We start from the raw sequence: 15,676 nt of genomic DNA on the forward strand, positions 1-15,676 counted from the left end.
TCAGTAACATCAACTGGGCAAACCAAAACATTTCCTTTCCGAGCACAAGCACACCAATCTAGGAATACCCGAATGATCCCATCCACTCGTGCCGTGTACCTAGGGGTATAGGTCACAATGTGACACATACTACTGTTGCCGAGATGGCATTCAGTTCATTGGGTTTACCTGCACCAATCCTCTGATTTTTATCACTGGTAAATTGGTTAATGGGCAGAGTTCTAAGATGTTTATCAGTAACCCGGGAGGGTAATCTCCGTTCTGCAATCCTCTGGAGGTTTTCATGGGCCTGTTACACCAACCAAGTTCTCTCCATACATTGTGCAAACATCATTTTCAGCAGTTTCCACAGAGGAGGCTTGATCCTCTCTTATAATTTTATTCATGAGGTGGGCATTCTTTTCCAATTCCCCCACCAGCTCTTACAAATGAATAGTCATTATCTGATTTTCCACTAATTCATTCAGTTCCATATCATTCATCCCATTTAATATTTTCCTTAATCTATTTATAACGGTATTTATCACTATGTCTATAGTGATGTCTATATAATACTCCAGGAATCAGCTGGGAAGGAACCGTGCTTTTATTGGACAAATAAAAATAAATAATAACCACAAGGCTGTGGTGAACACAACAGGTCCCAACCGGGACTAAAAGGATAATGGACCCTCTCGGGTTCTTGCTTTATACAGGGCTCGGAATACGAGCTCCACCTGGTTGGCTAATTACCAATCCTCAGGGAGCTCGTATTCAATGGGCCCAACTGGAAGGTCAGTTAGTGATTAATTCGCCATGCAGATCATGAGGGTTGAAGTCGCTAAACTGAAACTATTAATGAGGGATGTCCCTGTGTTAAATATAGTTGCAGCACCATTAATCAGACATTTTACCCGCCCATGAGAGTGAGATTTTATTCGATTCCCTGAACCCTCATACAGACTAGCACGTCCATCCTCATCTATCTCAGCGCTGCTTCGTCCCCAGAATTTCCCTAGGGAGAACCTCATGTGCTGGGATTCAGTTATTTGTGGGGTGGGGAGGAGGGGGAGAGAGGAACGCGGGAGCAGTGGAGATGCCAGCAGTGTTTGGGGTGAAGGGGTCCAATGCCTGAAATGATTGTGGCGACAAAGTGTCATAAGATCTGGAGAGAAACATACCGGTTTCACAGGGTAAGATTCTGTCTCTTAATCCAATTACAACAACCACATCCCACCAGCCTGTTTTCCATTACCTGAGAAATATGACAGTGATATTATTAAAAGACAAATATCATAATTCCTCATTTTCCTAGTACAAATAATTGCCAAGTATTCAGGAGAAGAATTTAAAAAGAAAAAGATCATTAGGTGAATATGGAGAGAACTATACTGTATATATAGGTTGTCATTTTTTCCAAACCACAATATATACCAATGTGGACACGGCCATATTCCAATTGTTTTTATTTCTTGCTATTTCCTAAACGACATTGAGTGCACGTCTAATCCGGATGTTCCCCAATGGCCAAACTGGGTAAGGACAAATGAGAGGCAGCCCTGAACCAGGCCATAATCCTGACTCAGGCCCCGAACCCTGACAACATGCGTCTTAGCAGCAGCCCAAACCTAGGGCGGGATCTTTATGGCCTTCTCGAGCGAGACCGGAAATTTCCTCAATGGAGGTCAACGGACATTCCTGTTGTCCACTCCTCGCCCTCTCCGATTCCGTGGTGGGTGGGGTGGTAGAATCCGGCGCTAGGGTCCTCTTCGCTGACGGATTCGCCGATGCTTCATCCAGCAACGTTGAAATGAGGCCCTAGGTTCAGGAGAGCAACCGGCCTCCACATTCAGGTGGAGGGGATGCAAACTATGTCCTCAGCCACACACACCAAAAACAGGCCCCAGCCCAATCCTTTATGTGCGTGCGTGTGAGGTAGTTTTTTTTCCCCAATATGAAACCTGATCCGATAACAAAGCACAGGAGGCACAGTCCTGCATAGACTCACATCCCATTTGAAGGCTTTCGATGTTGTATCCTCCCTCGGCACAAGTTGATGAGTACAGCACTAATGTGTAGCACCTGAAGACAAAGAGGCTTTTTGTTGCCAACTTTCTTCTTTCCTCAGAATTTTATGTGTTGCTCAGCTCAATATTACTTTCATCTAATGTCAACTATTTCTTTTTTAGGTATGTGTTTATCTACAATTATCCTAGAAGGTCCAAAGAATGCCTTTGTTTTGCTTAAGTCTGATGCTGCATTCAACTGCACAGTGTCGAAGCCTTGGTCTGTTATTATCTGGATAATGAATAGCACACCTGTCCTTACTGTGGTGCCGAAAGGACCAATTATCACAGACCCTCAGTTTGGACAACGCAACTATACAACTCAGGATAGTTTTACTTCAGAATTCATCATTTGGGCAGTGACCTTGAAAAACAATGTGACTGTGCAGTGCAACATTCAGACTGATGGACAACAACAGGCAAATTTGTTTGTGCAAGGTCAGTGTATTTCTCCAATTAAAAAACTGAGGGGCTTCAACGATGCGGGGAGAACAGGAAAGTTGGGAGAACGTTCAGAGGAGGTTTGATCGAGGTGTTTCGAATTATGAAGGGTCGGTGATCACAGGACACACATTTAAGATAATTGGCAAAATTACTGAGGTAGTTTAAGATAATTGGCAAAATGCCAAGGAGGCGACACAGGGATTTTTTTTTTAATACGCAAAGCAAGTTGTCTTGGTCTGAAATTCACTACCAGAAAGGCTGGTGTAAGTAGATTCAATAATAGAGTTCAAAAGAGAATAGAGTCATCGGGTGGAATTTTCCTGACCGGGAATTGTAGCAGGCAGGACACGGATCGTGCAAAGTTCTGTTGACCTTGGGTGTGATTTTCCAGCCTTGGGGCAATGTGGCTGGAAAATTCCACTGATGGAGTCATACAGCGTATGGCTCTTCAGCCCATCGAAAAGGCCCTAAGGCTTTGATTGAAAAGGAACGATTTGCAGGGTAAGAACAGGATATAGACTAAATTGTTAATTTCCTAAAGAGTTGGCATAGACACAATGGGAAGAATGGCCTCCTTCAGGATTATATGATTCTATAATTATAACCTCATCTTCTATTGCAGCATCATCCCTCATGCTGTTCAATCACTTCTGCCTCGGACCCTATCGTAGAGCTTCCCTTTTGTTCTTTACCCTCCTTAGCTTTCCCCGCCTCTGAACTTGCTTAAGACCTGTTAACCTCTGCAGGTGGCAGGTTTTCCCCTATCCCTGCGTCACTGGGGAGGCGATGCCCTGGTGGTATTATCATTAGACTATTAATCCAGAATCTCAGCTCACATTCTGGGGACCTGAGTTCGAATCCCGCCACAGCAGATGGTGGAATTTGAATTCACTAAAAGAAATCTGAAATTAAGTATCTACTGATGACCATGAAACCATTGTCGATTGTCGGAAAAACCCACCTGGTTCACTAGTGTCCTTTAGGGAAGGAAATCTGCCATCCTTACCCAGTCTGGCCTACATGTGACTCCACAGCCACAGCAATGTGGTTGACTCTCAACTGCCCTCTGGAATGGTCTAGCAAGCCACTCAGTTGAAGGGCAAATAGGGATGGGTAATAAATGCTGGCCCAGACAGCATCACCCAAGTCCCACGAATGAATTTTTAAAAATTGGGAGCAGGACATGGAGGAGGGACCATTGGGGGAGGGGCGGGGGGGAGCGATCTGTAAAGGGGGCCAGTGATGGAGGGGACCCCTTCCCCTAACTCTCCAGGCTGAATGAGGTGAGCTCCCATCCGTGAACCTCTCCTGCCGTCCTCAAAATCTCATTAGTTAACAATTAAAGGATCTCAGTTGCGACAAGGATGTGCCCTACCCCTTGCCCTCCCCTGCAAAATGGGAGGCAGGTTAGGGTCTACGGGAAGGTGGCATGATGTCCACCCTGGACATTTTCTGACCCATCTGTAAATTTCTGCCCTCGCTCTGACGAAAGCTCATTGACTGGAAACTCTCTTTCACGCCCAGCGGGAGAGGTTCATGGATGGGAGCTCACCTCGCTCAGCCCTCAGCCTAGAGAGTTAGGGGAAGGGGTATCCTCCATCACTGGCCCCCTTTACAGATTGCTCCTCTAATCCCCCCTTCCTGCCTGGCCTTGTCCCCCGCGTCCTGCTCCCAGTGTCACGGGGATAGGGGAAAACCCACCACCCGCAGAGGTTAACAGGTTTTAAATACGTGCAGGGAAAGCTGGGGAGGGTTAACTCTCTTCGGATGCTGCCTGATCAGCTGAGAATTTCCAACATTTGCCAATTTTTTTATTTAACAATTTCTAATACACCTCTAGTTCTTTTTGCAGTTGTCATCCTGGGTACTTTATTTTTACACTATCTGGAAGCCAATTTGTAGCTAATGATGGAGATATTGGTGAGAATCTAAGGGTTGCTTTGTATCTGGAAGATTCAAAGTCAGAATGGAGCACAGGCTTTCTGTGAAGTTTCATACCTCAGGCCCCATTTTGATTTATTTGTGACCATCACATAGCCCAAATGTGAATCTCTTTGTGTTGACGAACTCCACTCTCTCAGTTAATAAGATCAGAGACTACAAACATGAGATGAGAATGAAATGAAAGGAGTGGGAGTCAGGGCAGGGGATTAAAAAGATAAATGGAAAGATTGAAGGAAATGCATCACTGGATCTTTTCATGCTATTCAATTATAGAAGTGAAGGCAATCCTTCCCATCCTCTTCATCTTGTGTGCTCCGATTTTGTGGTGTTTCCAATTCTTGACACGCTTGAGGGGCGTTTTCATCCTGGGTCGGCCATTTTGATTCATCTCCCTCTCCACCTGCTCTTATATTCTCAACCATCCATAGCCCAGGAGAATGGATGGACATCCGGCTCCATTTCATTGTGCAACAACAACATGGGAAAAAATCCCTGAAGGAACATCGATCAAAACCTAACACCTAGCCAAATACGGAGATTTTAGGACAGCTGGCAAAAGGTTTGGTGAAAGAGATAGGCTTTAAGGCCCCACCCCCTTGGCACTGCCCGATACCCGGTGGGCAGTGCCAAGGTGCCCCCTGGGCATGGGCATTTTGCCCCTTTGGCACTGCGAGGGTGCCCATGCCCGGGGTACCATCCCCCTACCAACTGATCGTGATTGCCCTCCCCTTCACTCCGGCGGGGTCTCCTGCTAGTTCCCCACAAGTGGGGAGCGACTCTAAACCCTACCAGAGTGAAATTCTCCTGGCGGGGTGGGAGATGCTATCGGGCCTGGAGAATTCAGCCCCGGGCCCAATACTCACATTTAAATAAGACTAAAAACAGATCTGAATCAATTTCCTCTCTTCCTGCCAGTTTCCAGCGCGGTCCAGACTCTGCATGCTCTCCGGCTATGGGAGATGCACTTGCGTCAGGAACGTATGCGCGAATCCCGCAAAATGGCCAACAAGCCCATCTCCAAACCCAACACACCAAAAAACGTGCGCATTGGGATGAGAGAATGGGGCCCCAGATGTTTGTGATGCTCCATCATTGAATATGTTGGCCGAGATTTTCCATTCCCAATCGCTCAGGCGGGTTCCGCGAAGGGAACCAAACTTTGTTTGCGACACGGACATCATTAGCTGGCCAGCATTTATTGCCCACCCCTAGTTGCCCTTGTTCAGAGGGCAGTTGAAAGTCAACCACATTGCTGTGGCTCTGGAGTCACATGTAGGCCTGACCGGGTGAGACAGTAGATTTCCTTCCCTAAAGAACATTAGTGAACCAGGTGGGGTTTTCCGACAATCGACAATGATTTCATGATCAACATTAGATTCTTAATTCCAAATAATTTTTTATTGAATTCAAATTCCACCAGCTGCCGTGGCAGATGAAAGTCCAAAAGTCTAGTGATAATATCATTGGGTCTTCCCCCTCCACTATTGCCTCGCCTTTGCAAGAACTGCAAAGTCGCGTGTTACATTGTTGTAAACATGTCGTGCGATTGGTTCCTCACCTGTCAGTGACGGGGTACATTTCCCAACGTTAAACATCGGGATCATTATTTGAATATATTAGTATATAATTATCAGGCCTCTTCACCTGAATCCTCCCTCCCCCGCCACCTCATCAGCAAATCCATCCGGCGCGGTGTGAATCACGACTGGACTCCCAAGGCATGGACCTTGCGATCTGAGCTCCCAGGGAAGGTCAGATGAGTGAAGCGTGAGGTGGAGAGAGGATTATGCCCAGGCAGTGCCTGAGTAGTGCCAGGGACCAGTGCCCAGGTAGTGCCGGGGGCAGTGCCAGGGGGATGCTGGGAAGATTTTTTTTATTCATTCGTAGGACATGGGTGTCGCTGGCTGGCCAGCATTTATTGCCCATCCCTCGTTGCCCTTGAGAAGGTGGTGGTGAGCTGTTGTCTTGAATCGCTGCAGTCCATGTGCTGTGGGTTGACCCACAATGCCGTTAGGGAGAGAATTCCAGGATTTTGACCCAGCGACTGCGAAGGAACGGCGATATATTTCCAAATCAGGACGGTGAGTGACTTGGAGGGGAACTTCCAGGTGGTGGTGTTCCCATGTATCTGCTGCCCTTGACCTCCTAGATGGAAGTGGTCGTGCGTTTGGAAGGTGCTGTCTAAGGATCTTTGGTGAATCGCTGCAGTGCATCTTGTAGATAACTGCTGCTACTGATCTTCGGTGGTGGAGAGAGTTGATGTTTGTAGATGTGGTGCCAATCAAGCGGGCTGCTTTGTCCTGGGTGGTGTTGAGCTTCTTGAGTGTTGTTGGAGTTGCATCCATCCAGGCGACATTCCTGACTTGGGCCAGGTGAACTCCTTTGCTCTCTCTACCCTGGGGTAGCCTTTGAAAATGGTGCCCTGATCCTCAGCTGCCGAAGTTGCTGGCGGTGTGGGTGCAGGAGGTGCCCCGCCAGCGCAATGTCGTGGTACTTGTCCTTTGACGCCCAGGACTATACCACAGAAAAAGCTGCCATTGCTGTCAGCAGTTTCACGGCCACATTTCCTGCCCGGCATCAACCTTTGCCAATTTCCAAGGAAACCTCACCCATTTAAGGCTGGGACAGACAGATTCTCAGTCTCAGGGAATTAAGCGATATTGGGTGTGGGAGGGGAATGGTGTTGAAGCCCAGAATCAGGCCTGGTTGTGTGGGTAGTGGAGAGCAGACTCAAAGGCAGTGTAGTCCACTCCTGCTCCTATTCCTGTGTTCACTGTAATAACTGAGGTTTGATGTGTGTCTGAGGTTGGAATTCACCGGCTGGTAATTTTAATACGCTGGAATAAATTTTACTACACATTTTAATTAAGTTAGACCTCTGTGATAAAGTAATTTTCTTTCTTTGAATTGTTATCGTTCATTCATATGTCATTTTTAATGAACGAGCAATGTGCCCAAAATTAATTTTCATAAGGAATATATATATATATATATATATATATATCAGCAGAGCCAGGTACCTTGCTGCAAGAGCAGGCCTCAATTCAATGGCACTTTCATGGAACTACATTGCCATGGCTTTGATCGTCTGCAGCTAGTGACCTTGCCAGTTTGGGCCGGAATCTTTTCACTGTTCATTCCGGAAGGATTTTCCCATCCCGTTGCAGTGAACGGAGACTTGGCTGGCCGCCAAATTCTCCGACCTCACGGCAGTGGGAGCGTGGCGTTTATGGCAGGTAAGATCCGCCCTTGGGTTCTCAGCAGTTTGGGCTGAACCTTGAAGGTAAAGTAATGCAAGAGTTGTGTTAATGGACTAATAATCCAGAAAACATGGCGATGGGCCGAATGGCCTACTTCATAGAATTCTACAGTGCAGGAGAAGGCCATTCAGTTTATTGAATCTGCACCGACCCTCTGACAAAGTATCTTATCCCCGTAACCCCACCTATTTACCCCACTAACCTGCACATCTTGGGACACCAAGGGGCAATTTAGCATGGCCAATCCACCTAACCTGCACACTTCTGCTCCTCTGTCTGATGATTTCAAATGTCATCATGGCAAATTAACACTTTCAATTCAATTTAAGAAAAAAAAAATCAGGAAATAAATATCTGGCATCACTCGGAGTGAGTATAAAACTGTTGGATTGTTGTAACGACCCAACTGGTTCACGAATGTTCTTTAGGGAAGGACATAGTCTGTCCTTACCAAGTCTGGGTCCACGTGTGACTCCAGTTCTACATCAAGGTGATTAACGCTTTGATTAGCAAACATTAGAAATGGTATGGCACGGAAGGAGGCCATTCAGCCCATTATGTCTGCACTGGCCAAAACAAAATCTAACTATGCAATCAAATCCCATCTTCCAGCACCCTGTCCGTAGCCTTGCTGGTTATAGCACTTTACGTGCAGATCCAAGTACCTTTTAAAAGAGTTGATGGCATCTGTCTCAGCCAACAAACCACAGGCAGCAAATTCCAAACACCCACCACCCTCTAGGTGAATAAACTTTTCCTCATGTCTTCTCTAATCCTTTCACCAATCACCTTAAGTCTGTGCCCCCCGGTAACTGACCTCTCTGCTTGGGGAAACCAGGGATCCCTGACAACTCTATCTCGACTCCTCATAATCTTGCACACCTCTATCAGGTCACCCCTCAGCCTCCTCCATTTCAAAGAAAACAACTCCAGCCTATCTAACCATTCCACATAGCTCCAATTTTCAAGTCCTGGCAACATTCTTGTAAATCTCCTCAGTATTTTCTCCAGAACATTTATGCCATGTCTGATGTGATCAAGTATAGCCAGTTAGACCAAACGCTACCAGCATTTCAAGTAGCAAGCCTTCTCAAAATAGTTGGTGATGGGTAATAAAGCCAGCCTTGTCAGTGATGCCCACATCCTGAGAAGGAACAATAGAATATACACTCTCGCATCTGTAAGTTGGTTGATAAAAAAATAGGTTTGACAGCAAGGATTTGATTCGATTTATGATTGTCACATGTATTGGGATACAGTGAAAAGTATTTTTTTACTTTTTTTATTCCTTCATGGGTCATGGGCATCACTGGCTGGTCAGCATTTATTGCCCATTCCTAGTTGCCCTTGGAGGGCAGTTGAGAGTCAACCACATTGCTGTGGCTCTGGAGTCACATGTGGACCAGTCCAGGTAAGGATGGCAAACTTCCTTCCCTAAAGGACATTAGTGAACCAGATGGGTTTTCCCAACAATCGACAATGGCTTCATGGTCATCAGTAGATTCTTAATTCCACATATTTTTTATTGAATTCAAATTCCACCAACTGGCATGGTGGGATTCGAACCAGGGTCCCCAGAACATTAGTTGAATTTCTGGATTAATAGCCTAATGATAATACCAGTAGGCCATTGCCTTCCCAAGTATTGTTTCTTGCGAGCCATACAGACATAGTGTACATAGAGGAGAAGGAAAGGAGAGGGTGCAGAATGTAGTGTTACAGTCATAACTAGGGTGTAGAGAAAGATCAACTTAATATAAGGTAGGCCCATTCAAAAGTCTGATGGCAGCAGGGAGGAAGTTGTTCTTGAGTCAGTTGGTTTGTGATTGCAGACTTTTGTATCTTTTTTCCAATGGAAGGAAGTGGAAGAGAGAATGTGCGGGGTCCTTGATAATGTTGGCTGCTTTTCCGAGGTTTTGGGAAGTGTGGACACAGTCAAAGGATGGGAGGCTGTTTTGTGTGATGCTGAGGAAGTGATCACAAAAGATAAATAAAGCACTTCAGCTATTTTCAGAGTAATTCCTATTTAAAGAGTGTTCAGAAAAATAACTGTCAATTTTACCTCTGATAAAACTAACCCTCTGCTTTTATTGTGCCACAGTTGCCGGAACGGTAAATTTTGAGAGCAAGATTTCGTCTGTGGTGATAAACCATAGCACAGACGTTGTCTGTAAGGCAGAAAGCTGGAACCCTCATCCGACTATCACCTGGACAATAAACCAAAAAGCCGTGGATTCAAAACTGTACACCAGCACCTTTTACCCAGCTTCCGAACATCTCTACGATGCCCTCAGCACATTAAATCTCACACTTAGTGCCAATGCTGAAGTTAGGTGCCTGGCCACTATAAAGGCACTTCCTCAGCCTAAAACTACTGAACTTCACATCACTGTGAAACCTCATAATTACGAATGTAAGTATCTTTAGGCTTGTTGATGCTTGCTGATTGGTCACAATGTCAAACTATATATTCAACCAAGGCTGTATGAGGATTCCCTCACTAGATAAATGTGACAGTGAGAAGTCTCACAACGCCAGGTTAAAGTCCAATGGGTTTATTTGGAATCACCAGCTTTCAGAGCACTGCTCCTTCATCACCTGATGAAGGAGCAGCGCTCCAAAAGCTCGTGATTCCAAATAAACCTGTTGGACTTTAACCTGGTGTTGTGAGACTTCTTACTGTGCCCACTCCAGTCCAACGCCGGCATCTCCACCTCATAGATAAATGTTAGTTCTGTGAAATTGAACCATGTCAAACAGGATCATCTCCAGATTATCTTTGGAAAATGAGGAATTTGACTAACGGTGGTGAGATCGCCATTATCGTTGGACTTGGTTGCCCCCAGGCCGAGGAAGGGAAAGATATTGAATTTTCTTTTTGATTCCTGTTGAAATGTACATGCCAGTGTCAGGTGAGGACAGTGTACGGTCCCAGGTGTGATTCCACCCATGGCCAAATTTCCTGTCGGCCCTCAGTCCCTGCGGGGCTATCAAAGAGGATGGTCCTTGCAGTGACTTTAATCAGGCAATTGAGGTGGGCCTGTTAGCATATGAACTCCCTGATTAAGGGCCAAATTAATGGGCCAATCAAGGAGCCTCTTGCTTTGTACTTAACCAGGTGTGTCAGTTCCTCTGGGACTCTGAGTGTAGATTGCTAGCTGAAAGCGCTCTGTATGCTGTTGTCGGACTTGTAAATAAAGGGATTTTGATGAAGGGACTTCTGCCTCTGAGGACTTATTACAGTCCTCCTGGGGAGGTGGATGAGCACTTCTCCAATCCCAAAGCCAGCTCCTGTGTCTGTGCCTTTAGGGACTAAGAGGAGAACTGTCAGAAGCTTCATTTGAACCTTGGGAGTATTCACAGTGGATAGGCTACTTTGGAGTAACCATGATGCCTAATCAAATGACAGGGATGGCAGTATTCGGGCTGTTGTAATATCACATGACCTGACGGGAAGTATTAACTGGGTTATTTTTAGGAGAATTATGAAGAAAAGTAAGCTGCATGTTTATAGAAAAAAACTCCAGTTTCTAGTAGAGTTGAGATGTTTAATGCCCAGATTTTGAAGACTCTTCTTGTATCTTAAATTTTAGACCTTTGGTATAATTTATTAGATTTTGCTGCATTATCAGAAGCCACTAGGGTTAACTGAGGCAAAAGGGAACATACAAGACTGAAAAAGACCAGTCCAGTCCATCTAGACATAGAAACCTAGAAACTAGAAGCAGGAGTAGGCCATTCGGCCCTTCGAGCCTGCTCCACCATTTACTTTGATCATGGCTGATCACCAAATTCAATATTCTGTTCCCACCTTTCCCCCCCACCCCCCATATCCCTTTGATTCCTTTAGCCCCAAGAGCTATATCTAATTTCTTCTTGCAATCACACAACATTTTGGCTTTAACTACTTTCTGTGGTACTGAATTCCGCACATTCCACAATTTCTCCTCACCTCAGTCCTAAAACACTAGAATGCACCCTTCTATTTTTTGGTATCTCTCAACTACCTCCCTCGCCAAATATCTATCCAGCTCCCTGTTGAATTTATCACCTCAATCAGTTCCCCATCACTGCTAAAACAACACTCCGTGAATTCAGTACTTAGTGGACTGGATGCTTTTCAATGATTTTCTTCTCTGGTGTACAGACGAGTTCCATAACATTGAAGACCCCAATCTTTCAGAATTGGTATTTATTACACATTCTCCACTTCTCAAACTGATTGTTGGTGTCCAACAACTCTTTGCTAATCTTTTGACAAATTTGCGTTCCCAAAACGGGGGTTACTTATGGGTCAACATTGAAGGTAACTGGTGCGGACTGTCAGAACCTGTACAATATTCCGCACTATGTGGATAATAATAACAGCAGTGACCCCTGAAGAGGTTGGCGGTGAGAACATCAACGCCATATCAAACTGATCAAAACTTGTCAACATCCATGAGAGTGTAAGAAAACAAGGTGCAAGTCAATGAACAATTCTTAAAAATTGCCGGTGTTATGATTTGCTTTGACAGATACGTAAATAAAAAGACGGTAAAATTTAAAAGAAATACTTACATTTATAAAGTATCTTTCATAACCACAGGCTGTCCCAAATTGCTTCACAGTCAAGCAGGGACCTTTTGAAGATTAGTTGTGGTTGCGATATGAGAAACAAGGCATCTAATTTGTGGACAGGAAGCTCCCATAGGCAGTAGTGTTAATTTGTTTATGGTGTTGTTGATTGAGAGATAAATATTGGCCAGGGCAATGGGATCTTTTATATTTTTGATTTGATTTATTATTGTCACATGTACTATTATACGGTCAAAAGTACTATTTCTTGCGCGCTATACAGACAATACATATTGTACATAGAGAAGGAAAGGAGAGAGTGCAGAATGTAGTGTTACAGTCATAGCTAGGGTGTAGAGAAAGATCAACTTAGTGCAAGGTAGGTCCATTCAAAAGTCTGATGGCAGCAGAGAAGAAGCTGTTCTTGAGTCGGTTGGTACGTGACCTCAGACTTTTGTATCTTTTTCCTGATGGAAGAAGGTGGAAGAGAATTGGTTGGTACGTGACCTCAGACTTTTGTATCTTTTTCCTGATGGAAGAAGGTGGAAGAAAATTGGTTGGTACGTGACCTCAGACTTTTGTATCTTTTTCCTGATGGAAGAAGGTGGAAGAGAATTGGTTGGTACGTGACCTCAGACTTTTGTATCTTTTTCCTGATGGAAGAAGGTGGAAGAAAATTGGTTGGTACGTGACCTCAGACTTTTGTATCTTTTTCCCGACGGAAGAAGGTGGAAGAGAGTATATCCGGGATGCGTGGAGTCCTTGATTATGCTGGCTCCTTTTCTGAGACAGTGGGAAGTGTAGACGGAGTCAATGGATGGGAGGCTGCTTTGTGTGATGGACTGGGCTTTGTTTACAACTCTTTGTAGTGTCTTGTGGCCTTGGACAAAGCAGGAGCCAGACCAATGAGATGGCAGATGGGTCTTGATTTAATACACTGACAGTGCCTGTAACAGGACTGTACTGAGGTATCAGCCTACATTTCTCATGTTCAAGTCCTAGAGTGGCACCGGAACCTACAAACTTTGGACTCAAAAATGAAAGTGCTACAAATTGAGAAGTGCTGATACATCAATGGTTAGTGGAATCTTGCAAATCTCCTTACATTATGACCACCTCAAGTCACAAAAATATTGCAGAACATTACGCTGAGAATACAATGTCAGAAGTGTAATATTTTGTGACAATTATATCATAAAGTGACAAAAGGACTTGTATTTCTATGGTATTTGGCCAACTTCAGGACAGCTAGTGAAATATTTTTTAACTGTAATTACTATTCTAATGTTGAAAATGTAAAGAACACAGGATTCTAGCACCCGCAGTATTTTGCTTTTATTGTAGAATTCTGATGTCTTTTATTACTTCTTAAATCATAGCGACACGGTGGCACAGTGGTTAGCACTGCTGCCTAACAGTTCCAGGGACCCGGGTTCGATTCCTGGCTTGGGTCACTGTCTGTGTGGAGTTCGCACGTTCTCCCCGTGTCTGCATGGGTTTCCTCCGGGTTTTTCAGTTTCCTCCCACAGTCCAAAGATGTGCGGGTTAGATGGATTGGCCATACTAAATTTCCCCTTACTGTCATGGGGACTAGCTAGGGTAAATGCATGGGGTTATGCGGGTAGGGCCTGGGTGGGATTGTGGTTGGTGCAGACTTGATGGGCTGAATGGCCTCCTTCTGTACTGTAGGATTCTATGGACTCTAAACAGGAATATGTTACAATGATTCTGCACTAATAGAACTCTTGTTGGCCATGTGAATAAGGACAAGGGCGTTTTAGGTGTTAAAATTATGGTCTGTGGTGAGTTCAGATGGGTGAGGGGAGGGGGGGATGCGAATGATTGACCTCAATCTCCTTAGGACGGGATGGTCAGCTAATTGCTAATACCATTTATTCAAATGCATGGGTGAAGACACTGGGTGATCAGAGTCTCAGTCTTTACAACCTCAAAGTCAAACAAGTTCATGTAAAAAGTTAGACGCTTGGGTGAGCAAAAAAAGTGTCTTTGGAACCTCTGTCCCAGCTACAGTCAACACTTTCAGGTGAGATAGGGAGAGAATGCCTTAACCTTCACTTGAACTTCACTCTGGCGTTTTGGGATACAGCCTTGAATCCAAGTCTCATAGCTCCTTATCACCAAGTCCATACATCGCGTATCAGAAAAAGGTTGTGTGCTCGGGATATCAGCTGGTGACTAATTCCCTGAAGTGTTTGACTTTGCAGCCAGTCAAGACCGGACCTGGTTGATTATTGCTATTGTGGTGCCTATTATTGTGTTTATCCTGCTTCTAATAATCATCATCATCATCGTCGTATGCTGCATAAAACGAAACAAACACTCCGGTCAGTACCTGTTTTGTAAATTAATCCTTCAAATGCTGACATATTTGGTTTATTTGCAATTTTTTTTATTGTTCTTTGTTTGCACCATGCTACCTTAAATTTGTAATATTCAACCTCCAAGGTAAATGTGCATGAGTGGATTGGAGTATAATCATGATGTGGAGATGCCGGCGTTGGACTGGGGTAAACACAGTAAGAAGTTTAACAACACCAGGTTAAAGTCCAACAGGTTTATTTGGCAGCAAAAGCCACACAAGCTTTCGGAGCTCCAAGCCCCTTCTTCAGGTGAGTGGGAATTCTGTTCACAAACAGAGCATATAAAGACACAAACTCAATTTACATGAATAATGGTTGGAATGCAATTAGTTGTAAGTATTCGCATTCCAACCATTATTCATGTAAATTGAGTTTGTGTCTTTATATGCTCTGTTTGTGAACAGAATTCCCACTCACCTGAAGAAGGGGCTTGCAGCTCCGAAAGCTTGTGTGGCTTTTGCTACCAAATAAACCTGTTGGACTTTAACCTGGTGTTGTTAAACTTCTTACTGCAGTATAATCATACAGTGATATTCATATGAGTAGGAAATGTTTGTCCCTCAAATTCTCCAGCTGATGGTTGTTTCAGTATTTGCTGTACTACAGCTCACAATTACCAGTACAAAGGCAATCTTTATTTAAAATTGATAAGATGAGTGTTTTTGTATTCGTGGGACATGGGCATCGCTGGCTGGCCAGTATTTATTGCCCACCCCTAGTTGCCCTTGGATAGCAGTTGAGAGTCAACCACATTGCTGTGGTTCTGGAGTCACATGTAGGCCAGACCAGGTAAGGACGGCAGATTTCCTTCCCTAAAGGACATCAGTGAACCAGATGGGTTTTTCCCACAATCGACAATGGTTTCATGGTCATCAATAGATTCTTAATTCCAGAATTTTTAAAAATTGAATTCAAACTCCACCATCTGCCATGGGGGGATTCGAACCCAGGTCCCCAGAACATTAGCAAAGTTTCTGGATGAACAGTCCAGCGATAATGCCATTAGGCCATCGCCTCCCCATTTTCCAGTCTTCCTTAAACACAG

At 44.6% G+C, this 15,676-nt stretch overlaps 1 protein-coding gene across 2 annotated transcripts in view; it reads left to right on the forward strand.

Moving 5' to 3' along the window:
* Positions 1-15,676, forward strand: part of LOC144506628 (immunoglobulin superfamily member 5-like) — a 79,933-nt gene that overhangs the window by 15,264 nt on the left and 48,993 nt on the right. For both annotated transcript variants that reach the window (XM_078232994.1, XM_078232993.1), the window contains 3 exons: positions 2,169-2,483; positions 9,795-10,106; positions 14,476-14,595. In XM_078232994.1, the coding sequence (XP_078089120.1) occupies positions 2,171-2,483; positions 9,795-10,106; positions 14,476-14,595 (745 nt within the window). In that variant the 5' untranslated portion in view covers positions 2,169-2,170. The remainder of the gene's footprint in view (positions 1-2,168; positions 2,484-9,794; positions 10,107-14,475; positions 14,596-15,676) is intronic.

The sequence above is a fragment of the Mustelus asterias genome, chromosome 17, assembly GCF_964213995.1.
Source record: "Mustelus asterias chromosome 17, sMusAst1.hap1.1, whole genome shotgun sequence".
NCBI classification, from domain to species: Eukaryota; Metazoa; Chordata; class Chondrichthyes; order Carcharhiniformes; family Triakidae; genus Mustelus; species Mustelus asterias.